Source organism: Grammomys surdaster, unplaced genomic scaffold, assembly GCF_004785775.1.
Source record: "Grammomys surdaster isolate TR1022 unplaced genomic scaffold, NIH_TR_1.0 237, whole genome shotgun sequence".
NCBI classification, from domain to species: domain Eukaryota; kingdom Metazoa; phylum Chordata; class Mammalia; order Rodentia; family Muridae; genus Grammomys; species Grammomys surdaster.
The window spans coordinates 2,766,806-2,777,763 of NW_021604682.1; the positions used below are offsets into that span (position 1 = coordinate 2,766,806).

Sequence of the window (10,958 nt, forward strand, 5' to 3'; positions counted from 1 at the left end):
TGTGTGTGTGTGTGTGTGTGTGTGTGTGTGTGTGTGTGTGTGTGTGTAGGGGGTGGACATAGGAAACGCAGCAGCTCTGCATGGGCGTGTCCTACTGTGATTTCCCTTTTCCAGAACAGTGCAAATCATACAGCAAGATTAAGCTCTGACCAATGCCGAAACATTGTAACTGGCCAGGCGTGTGTCTTTTTTTTTTTTTTTTTTTTTACGTGCCGTTATTCCTGAACCCACCCTGACAAGTGTGACCTCAGAAGATTCCATTCCAGATGCCATTGTCTAAACTTAAAAGACATGGTTCACAACCAGAGAATTAAAGAAACAACGTAGTTCCTTTAAATTGCTCCTTCAACTCAAAACACAAATGAGAAGACACTTGCCAATTCTTATGTGAGATAATTTTTTTTTTTTGAGACAGGGTTTCTCTTCTCTGGGTAGCCTAGGCTGTCTTGGATCTCTCTCTGTAGACCAGGCTGGCCTCGAACTCAGAGATCCTTATCCAGGCCTTTTCTAGGATACGGGTTCATCAGGAGGTGTTTTCTATTGTCTTTTCTTCTTATACCACTAGTTTGATTTGCAGTGTATTCCTTGAAAGCACACCCAGATCAGGATGACACTATTGAAACAGTCCACATATATATATATATATAAAATTTCTCACATTTTTCAAGCAACCCATTTGAGTTTTTACAAAGCATTCAAAGATGCTTCAAGAGGAAATAAAAACAATCCTTTCTCTAATTGGCTTACCTAACATTTAATTAACTTACGTGGTATTACGACAAGCATAGAAGGCAGCAGCCATGGGTCTGGAGGGAAGCAGCTGGCTGCCAGCAAACTCGGAAGTCAGTTGGGAGAAGACAAGAGAATGAAGAGCTGAGAGGGGCCTCGCGGTGCTGGGCCAGTGCAATGTCTCCCCAGAAGTCTGTAGAAAGGCGGCGAGCTTAGCCCCACAGTGCAGGCAAGGTGGGTTACAGGTTCCTTGTGTCATTTCCTATGGGGCAGGTCTGGAGTTCAGAGTGGTGTAAAGAGTCAAGGCCACAGGGATCCAGAGACACTGCTCAAAAGTGGGAGAATCGAGATTTTTTTTCCCACTTCACGAAACCCAGTGCTGTGCGTTTATGACCTCCAGGACTTCTAAATGTGGCAGATCTCGCTGGCCTCAGCCTGAGATAGTATGGATCCCAGCAGGCCCACTGACCTGATCCTGTTCGGTCTTCTCCAGAGATTATATTGTAGGGCTATAGTAATAAAAACCATATTGCATGGGCATAAAAACAGACACATTGGCTGACAGATAGAATCGAGAACCCATGTATAAACACAGGCTTTTAGAGTCATCTGAGTTTTTGACCAAAAAAAAAAAAAAAAAAGGCCTTAAAATACACATTGGAGAAAAGATATAACCATCATCATCTTCAATTTGCTACTAATGTTGCTAGTCAAATTAGATAGCTACATGAAGGTGAATGGAACTATAACCTTATCTCTCACACCACACAAAGCCCAACTCCAAATGGTTCAAGGGGCATCAACGAAAGACCTGGTACCTTGAATCTGATAGAAAGGAATTTACTTGAGCTCACTGACAGTCAGACCAATAATTAATAAATGGGACTTCATGAAGCTACAAAGCTATACTGCCAAGAAAACCACCATTCAAGTGAAGAAGTGGTCGACGAATTGGGAAAAATTATTTACGAGCTACACCAGTCATAGCTAGACTATACAGAGAACTCAAACAAAACAAAACAAAACAAAACAAAACAAAACAAAACAAAACAAAACAAAACAAAACAAAAACCAACCAAACAAGAAACAACCAAACCTCAAGAGGACAACCCAGGTTAAAAAAGGAGGCCCAGAACTAATCAGAGAGTTCTCAAAAGATGAAACAGAAATAACCGAGAAGCATTTTAAAACACTTTCAGGATCCATGGCTGTCGGGAAATGCATATTAAAATTACCTTGGGATTTCAACTTACTCCCATCATGATGGCTAAGAGAGAAAATAAAAACGATGATGAGTGTTAGTGTGGATGTAAGGAGAGAGAAACACTTGTTCACAGCTGGTAGGAGTGCAAACTGGGTGCAGCCACCACGGAAATCAGTGTGGCAGTTCCCCGGAAGGCTAGAGATAGATCTATCACAGGGTCCAGCTCTAAACTACTCTTGGGCACATACTCAAAGGACTCTGTATCCTACCGTAGAAATAACTGACCATTTGTGTTCTTTGCTGCCTTATTCACAATGGCCAGGAAGCAGAAACAACCTACACCCCCATAAACCAACGAGTGGATAATGAAACTCTGCTGTGTTTACACAATAGAACAATATTTGGCTATTGAAAGAATTGAAATTGTGTCTGGAGAGATTTGCCCAGTAGTTTCAAACGAATACTTGTGGCTCTTGCAGAGGACCTCAGCAGCCACATGGTGGTTCCGGTTCCAGGGGATCCAATGCTCTCTTCTGACTTCTTTGGGCGTCATCTGTACATGACACATGCACACACACACACATACACACACACACACACACACACACACACATGCAAGCAAAACACTCATACACATAGAATAAATATATCTTAAGAGAAGGAAACTGAAACGGTCTTCTTATGTCTAAACCCACCTTCCTTCTTTAGAGTTGGCTTCTTAAATCATGACATCATCCTAGCCCTGTCGCTCCTGCTGAGTGATCACCAGACCCTCTGCCGGGAGAACCTGCATCAGGCATACAAGCATCTGGCACAGTTGCCTGAAGGTAGGGTTGCATCGCACATGGGATCTGGTAGAAAATTGGTCCACTTCTGGTCAGTTTGTGCTGGGCGGTAGATCACAGTCTTGGACACGGGTGCAGGCTGTACCCCCAGGTACGCCAGAGGCTGAGCAGAGAGGAGAATCAGCCTGGATATCAGAGTAAGATTTTCTTTCAAATCTGTAGCAGCAGCAGCAGCAGCAACAACAACAACAAAGTTACCTTTTTGTTAAGATATAAGAAAAAAAATATTTTTTGTGGGGGTGTTTCCCCTGAGACAGGGTTTCCCTGTATATCCCTGGCTGTCTCAGAACTCTCTCTGTAGACCAGGCTGGCCTCAAACTCAGAGATCCCCCTGCCCCTGCCTCCCAAGTGATGATGTGTTTTTGCAAAGTTGGGAACGTAGCTCAAAAGTAGGATAAAGACTCCAAGTTCTATCCTATGGTCTGCCTCTAAATATGTAAATAAGTCAATATTTGGTTAACTTCTAATAAATAAACACAAAGAAGAAGCCCTGTAGCCTGTTCCCAACACGCCAAGCCTTTCCACAGGCCCCAGTCTGGGTTCTTCTTCCTCAGGGTGACCCCTTCTGAGGTCATGTGCTGGGTTGTTTGGTACTTTTTCTTTTTGGGGATACTGGTATTGAACCAAGGCTTTCCGATGTGCCGACCCATAACTCCACCATGGACCGTACATTCCCAGTTTAGTCTATGACTCTTCAAGCTTTCTGAGAATGTGAATATCCAGTTTATACTATCTCAAAGATTTTACATGCTTTCATTTAGTGCTTCATTTCTGAATCAAAAGTGAATTTTGAAGGCTCAGATTTGCATTAAGTGAGCTTTAGAGTTCGTCTATTCTGCTGCCAAGGGACATCTGATTGTACGTACCCACTTAAGGCATAGATACAGTTCAAGTACTCCCTGGATCTCTTCCCACACAGTACCCTTCCTCTTGGTCTCCCCTGATACACTAACAATTTGGTGACTATAACCCTGCAACATGTACATAGATTTTTTTTTACTTCATATACAGTATATAAAAATGTATACTGTTGTTTTGCATATTTTAAATCTGTGTTAAGTGGATCTTGCTGCATGTATCCCTTGGCAGCTTAAAAATACCCCAAGAAGTAATAGTATACATTTAAAAATTATTATATTTGTGATGTATATCTCCACAAAGCACCACAGTTGATGATGGTGATGAGGATGATGAGGATGATGTTGGGGTGTGTATGTGTGTGTGTGTTTGTGTTTGTGTGTGCGATGACTTATGTGTGGCGGGCAGAGGGCAACTTTTGAACTTTGGGGAGTTGGTTCTTGCCTTCTGACTTGCTTAAGGTAAGATCTGGTTCATGCTGCTGTCTTGCATACTCTGGGCGAGCTGGCCCATGGACTTCTGGGTAATTCTGGTTTCCTCTTCCATTTTTGCCTTAGGAATGCTTGGATTACAGATGCCTGCTACTGCATCCACTTTTTTAAAAAAATAACATGGATTCCAGGGATAGAATTTAGGTAGCCAGGATTGTGTGGCAACCCTGCAGCGCTTTTACCTGCTGAGCCATCTCACTGGCCCTAATGCTATAAATTTTGAGATGTACTCACGTTGTGTCATATTCTATTTGAATGTATTATGACATGTCTCCATGTTGGCTGTTTCCACTTCTGGGCTGCACAGGGAAACAGTAGTAGGCATCTCTGCACAGACGTGTCTTGTACACAAGAGGGATGCCCCTAGAGTCTGCTAGTGTAGGAGATGCTGGCCTCATGTCTTAGTTAGGGCTTTATCACTAGGAAGAGACACCATGACCAAAGCAACTCTTATAAAGGACAACATCTAATTGGGGCTGGCTTACAGTTTCAGAGGTTCAGTCCATTATCATCATGGTGGGAGCATGGCGGCATCAAGTCAGACATGGTGCTGGAGAAAGAGCTGAGAGTTCTGTATTTTGATCAGAAGGCAGCAGGAGACTGTCTTCCCCAGGCAGCCAGGAGGGGGCACTCTGTGCCGCACTGGGCGGACCTCGAGCATAGGATCTCAAATCCCACCCCTACACTGTCTCACTTACTCCAACAAGGCCACACCCACTCCAACAAGGACACACCTCCTCATGGTGCCACTTCTCACGGGCCAAGCATATTCAAGCCACCACACCTCAGATGCACGCCTGCTTCACCTTTGCAGGATATCAGAACTGCTTCCGAGCCTGCCTCACCCCAGCCAGTGCCATCCTGTCAGCTAACCCAATGGTATGCTTTGGAAGAGCACCGTTGTACGGTGTTGCCCACGGGCATGACCAATGAGAACAAACATCTCTCTGCTTGGCATTACCTCAAGCTCCTCTCCGCGCAGTGCCTCTGGGGGAGCTGAGATCTACTTTTCCAATAAGCTCCTTTTCTACCCAATTGTCAACTTGAGCTCTAGAATCACCTAGAAGATGAGCTCTGGGCATGCGTGTGAGGGACTATCTTGGGTATGTTCTTTAGGGCCGGAAGACCCACTCACTGTGTGTGGTATCGAGCCCTGGGCTGCTGGACTGGGATCCCGAAGAGGAGAAAGTACGTGGGATACACGTGTTGTTCACTCTCTGCTTTCTAACTGAGCGAGAGCACGAACGTGGCAACTGCCTCAAACCCCTTCTCCCGTGACTTCCCTTATAACGGACTACTCTGGGGTCCGTGACCAAATAAACCCTTCCTTCTCGAGACTGCTTTTGTCAAGAGTATTTTATCACAGCGATAGGAAAAGTTACTGAGATGGGTAAGCTTCTCTTTATTTATTCAGTGGGCCCTAAAGGTCTTCACTTTGAAGTTGGTCTCACCAGCCTTTCCTTTGTGTTTCCCCCATGAGGTAGGGATCGCTAGAGAAAACAGTTCCACCTATCCTGAGTTCCCCAAGGCATTCTGCCTAGTCTCCTAGGAAACAGGCAACTTTACTTTTCCCGTTCAGCTGGCAAAGGTCGTACCCCCCAATGGAGCTTTGCCCGGCTTCCTTCTAGACCTCGCTGCCAATCAATACTACCAGGGAGGATTCTGAAAGCTCCGGTGCTCACACAGTGTCCTAGCTGGGCTTTGGGTGGGGCATGTATTTCCTCTTCAAGGTCCCTCTTATCAGTATGTGACTTTGGGCAGTAGCTAGTTGGCTGAAGCCTGAACTGCTAGCTTGCAGCATATATTATGGGGTTTCCTGTCAATGGCAGCATTAGAAGTTTTTTTGTTTTGTTTTTCAAACCTCTCCCATGGCATCGCCGGTGTTCTGAATCCTTGTGCTACCCAGGTCTGACCTGTTGCCACAATAACCAGCAGGGGGCGCACCAGGACTAGGGCCTGTGCCTGTCTCATGTCCTAAGGGGTTGTTGCCCTGTTCTGAGAGGAGAAACCAAAATAGACTAGGTAAATGCCACAAGGAGCTGCCAGGTCACATTCCCTAGAAACTAGTGGCCTTGAGTGTCCACCCAGGATCATCTTCTGCGTCAGGCATTGGCTGGGTATCTGAGTGAGTTTGGCCTGGTCCATTTTTCATGTAGCTCCCTCCTGTTGTGCCTGGCTCTCAGACTCTGGCCCAGATGTAGTGGTGGTACTATAACGTGCTGTCTCTGACCCTGATGTGGGATGCCTGGACTAGGGTCAGGCCCTGACTAACCAGAAGTCAGAACAAACAGCCACTGATGGAGTACAGCCTCCACCTGTGGAAACCACTCCCCGACTGCACCATGTCTAGATCTCAGTGGGAGGGGGGTGCAGCGGAAGATGTTTGCATGTGATTTTGAATCTGGCCAGGTTGAGATGCTCCGGGGGGGGGGGTGGCAGAGGGGCTGTCCTGGAGTCTGGGCTTGAGTGGGCTTGAGTGGGATCTAGGCAGCTGTTTTCACAGGGGAATGAACCTGTAGGGTCTGGCCATTCCCTGAAGTGACGGACTGATGGAGAAAATTTCCCTTCTGTGGACACCTCAGTCTCAGGCAGGCAACCTTCTCTTGCGTCTGACACTACACCTGCATCTGTTGCAGAATATTTAATCACATTTCGGACCCCCAAGACTGTGAACTGGAAAATCAGCCCGAGCATACCCCTTTAACCCAAGAGCTTTCTGTTTCCTGTAAACAGGTAGTTGTGTGGCTCAGACCTAGCACACACCTTTCATCCAAGAGCTTGCTGTAAACAAGAGCCAAATAAAGTCAACGAGAGGTCAAGAGGCCGAGCAAGCAGCCGGTTGACAGAGAGTGAAAATACTTAAACCCAGGAGAGAGAAAGAGCTTCTTTGGAGTTGAAGGACATTTAAGACAGTTACGGAGAGGAAGAAGCTTTTCTCCTTCTGGGACTTCAGTAGAGTAGGAAGGTCAGCTGGGTGCTTCCTCTGCCTCTCTGAACTAGCAGGCCTCCGCCCCAGCATCTGGCTCCTGAGTCTTCATTGGCAAAACTGAATGGCAGGAATTTTTGGTTTTAAAACAACATATGTCCTTAGCCCGACAGTCCAAATTGCCCTTGTCCCTGACCTTTAGGATAATGTCTGACAACAAAGGACCTATTTATTTCCCCACTAACATAGTTTCTGGGTATCCCCTTTCTCTCCGCTCTTACCCCAGGTACCTCCAATGGAATAGAGCCTTTTCCTGTCCAGGCCCTGTTGGGACTGACCAGGGTCCCAGAATTTATTCTCCTCACTGTTTCTCTTCGGCAAAGCAGACTTAACCAGTTCTTTTCCATTAGGTTTGCATAGTATCTCTGGGGGTTCAAAATAGCCTATTACAAACGGAATTACCACAGGGACTGGTCCCTCTGGGGAAAGACTCAAGGCTATGCTGGCTGGCAGCTGATGTGGGAACTACCCCTGTCCTGAGGCTCCTTGTTAGGACTCTATTGGTGAGATGAGTCCCTCAGGGTGCCACCCAGCCTCTGGAGGCTGCTTATCCTTCTCATGGTGTAGTGCCGCCCTCTCCCCCCACCATGACATTTGTCCCTGTACCATCTGGGCATACTCTCTGCCCATTTGTCCTGGCTGTCTCGTATTATCTAGGGCCCAGACAGACTACACACAATCCTTTCTTGCTGTCGACTAGCCAAGTCATTTGCCATACTGTTTGTCCCCGTTAGGGTCTCTGGCATTTTTGGAGTGTGTGCACATAGGCGAGTGTGTGTGTGTATGTGTGGTGTAGGCAACAGATAACCTTGAATGTTAGTCCTTGGGGGTTGTCCTTTTTTTTTTTTTTTGGTGGGGGCCAGGGCAGGGTATTTTACTGAAATGTAGGCAAGGCTGACTGGCCAATAAGCACCATGGATTGGCCTTTCCCACCTCTCCAGCACTGGGATCACGAACCCACACCACGATGCCCAGCTTTTCACACCAACGCTGGGAACCGAACCCTGATCCTCACGCTTGAGCCGCAAGCACCCTACCAACTGAGCCATCTTCCCACGCCCTTTTGCTTCCCCTTTTGTAAAGCAGAATCAACGGTCACAGCTTCTTAGGAGTGCGCTGCCGAGCATAGCTGTTGAAGCCCGCCAGCATCATTGTAACCATGGAGGATGCCCTGCATCAGTGATCGTACAAGCCACTGAGGAAGGTGGTGATCCCCGATGGCGGTGTGTCTTGGGAGGGAGGCTAGATAGTACCAGCAGAGGGTGGGCGAGCCCCGTCAGCCGTTCCTGTCACCAGCTTCTCACTTAATTTCCTTTGGGAAGCCTATTACCAGTTTCCCTGCTCAAGCTGGCTATCAGTATTCACCCTGTAGGCCTCTCCTGAGCCTCTTAGGTCAGCCTGTGCCCTTAGTGGGAAGGAGATGGGTCAGACGGTACCTTGCGAATGAATCAGTGGAACCTGCTATATTTTATGGACTCGAATTAGTGGAATTTGCCTACGCTGCTCTGGGAGTGGGCAAGTGTATAGAGGTGAGTGAGAGAGGGATTAAACCATGTAGACAGGCTGAGATGGATTTAAGTCTGATCCTGAGGGACGGACATATTGAGGAGTGTGAGGGTGGAGAGCAAGAGGGAAGGGAGGAAGGACTGTCACAGGTGAGCTACACAGGCAGCGAACTCAGCATGGTACCCAAAACGGGCGTCCGGGGAGGAGATGATGGTTGATCTCGATTGCTAACTTGACAGAATCCAGGATCTCCTGGGAGATAAGGATCTGAGCATGCTCACTAAGGGGCTGTACGGTCTGGGCATGCTCATTGAGGGTCGGTATGGTCTGAGCATGCTCCCTAAGGGTCTGTATGGGTTAGCCTACCCACTGGACAAGCCCTGAGAAAGATTTAGGTAAATTGGAGAGGGACAACACACCTTGACTCTGAGCAGCACCATGTCGCACACTGGGTTCTGAACAGGAGCGAGCGAGCACTGACATCCCAGACCACGAATGCGATGGCGATCAGCTGCTCTTACCTCTGTGGCTTCCTCGGCATGATGGCCTGCGACATCAGACTGTGAGCCAAAACAAAACCCTTCCTTCCTTAAACTGCCTTTATTGGGTATTTTCACTGCAGCGACCGGACAAGGAACTAATGCAGGGGCTGGAAGGCATCATGAGAAAAGATGTCCATGGGGCTCTGGGGTCAGGCCTCCTCTCCATCCCTGCACACACCAAGGGAGGCAGAATCTTTCTATTTTCCCGTCAGTGGTGTATTTTTAGGTTAAAGATGCTCACAGTTGGAATTAAAAGCACAGAGTTAGTCTCAGTGACTTACAGCTGAACATTTTTATCGCCTTCAACAAAAGCCCCGCCCCCTCCCTTGCGTTCTTGCCATTGGTGACTTGGGAACACGTGAGAGGGATGCCCACATGGGTGGGAGGGTAGAACCTGGACCAGAGACCCAGGTCTGTGTGTCTGTATTTGAGCACCTTTGTGGGGCTGTCTGCTGCCCCACAGGGCTGTCTGGAGTTCTCCTTGGAGAGAAAGAGTGGTTTCAGGGTCACTCTCTGCTCTCTGTGGGTATCCTGCCTCATTCTGGTGCAGTGCAAGGGTGGGATCCAGTCACCCTGCTCCTGGGTTCCTCACAAAGAACAGTGCGTTTCCCTGACTTGAGAGAATCCCTTCACCACTTGATTCCTGGCCTTGATCTTAGACTCCTTCCTGAATTTCCGGGACTGTAAGGTGGTCGCCTTGGGTCATTGGCAGAGACACGTTTTATTTTTGTAATTGTACGGCGTCTGGCTGCACCTGAAGGAGTCCCTTGTCCAGTTATCTGTGGGGTAAAGGAGTCCCAATAAGATTACAAGCTGGGCCAGTGCTGGGTGGGGCCTTGGGTGCAGCAGAAGGGGTCAGTGACGTCATCACCTGCCACTTTCTATCACTGGAGACCACAGGGGCCTGGCAGATCTCTCTTCTCTTTTGTAGCTTTTAAGTTTATCCTTGCTTGACGTTCAACCCCAAATGACTTTACCTGTGCATGCATGTAGACATGAAGGGAGGGGGAGGGGCCTCACGGTGGAAGGCGTCTCTAGCTGCTTCTCTAGACGGCACCGAGCTCAGCCACACACGAGCCACATACAGCACACGGGGACAGAGTTTGGCTCCGGTTCAGGGTATTTTATTTCTTAAAGTAGACAACCTTCGAGTTTTATATGGGTCACCGGCTCTTCTCCCTCTCTGTACATCTTTAGCTCCTGGGCTGCGGTTCTGTACATAGACCTTGGACACACACGGGTACCAAATACAGGGTTGAGAGAGATTTGGCAAGGGATTCAGTGGTGCCATCCCCTTGGTACCAGGGCTTTGTGTTTACACACAGCCGAGGCTCTTTCAGGACCAGTGTCTGTGGGCCCTGGGGCTAGAAGGCCCGGAGTGCACAGTCCCAGCCAGGCCTCCCTCCTTCAGGCCGCATATCAAGCTGTGCCTTCACTGGAGTCTGAGCAGCCCCCTGCCTATGTCAGGCGTGGAGTGTGTAGGGACCGGGGAGTGCCATCTCTTGCCTACCCCGCTTCCTTCATTTGGCAAAGCCATAGATAATTTACACTTTAAATACCAAGACATTTAGCTATTGTTCATTCGCTCCTAGGTAAAGGACCTTCTTTTAAATACATCACATTTATTCTCTTAAATAAAAACAAAGCAGAAAAACGGCACCAATGACAAGAGAACATTGCAGAGGCTTATGTACACATGTCCCATGAGGCTGTCGTGGGACCTTTGCCCCAGAATTCTTTGGAGCCGAGGAACAGAATCGTCCAGGTGACAACTTCTATACTCAGCAAGCCAGACAC

The 10,958-nt window shown here is 47.8% G+C and overlaps 1 protein-coding gene across 3 annotated transcripts in view; it reads left to right on the top strand.

Annotated features, from left to right (window-relative positions):
- Rsph14 (radial spoke head 14 homolog) overlaps window positions 1-10,958 on the top strand; it is an 88,760-nt gene that overhangs the window by 18,033 nt on the left and 59,769 nt on the right. For all 3 annotated transcript variants that reach the window (XM_028773940.1, XM_028773938.1, XM_028773939.1), the window contains exon 4: window positions 2,642-2,760. In XM_028773940.1, the coding sequence (XP_028629773.1) occupies window positions 2,642-2,760 (119 nt within the window). The remainder of the gene's footprint in view (window positions 1-2,641; window positions 2,761-10,958) is intronic.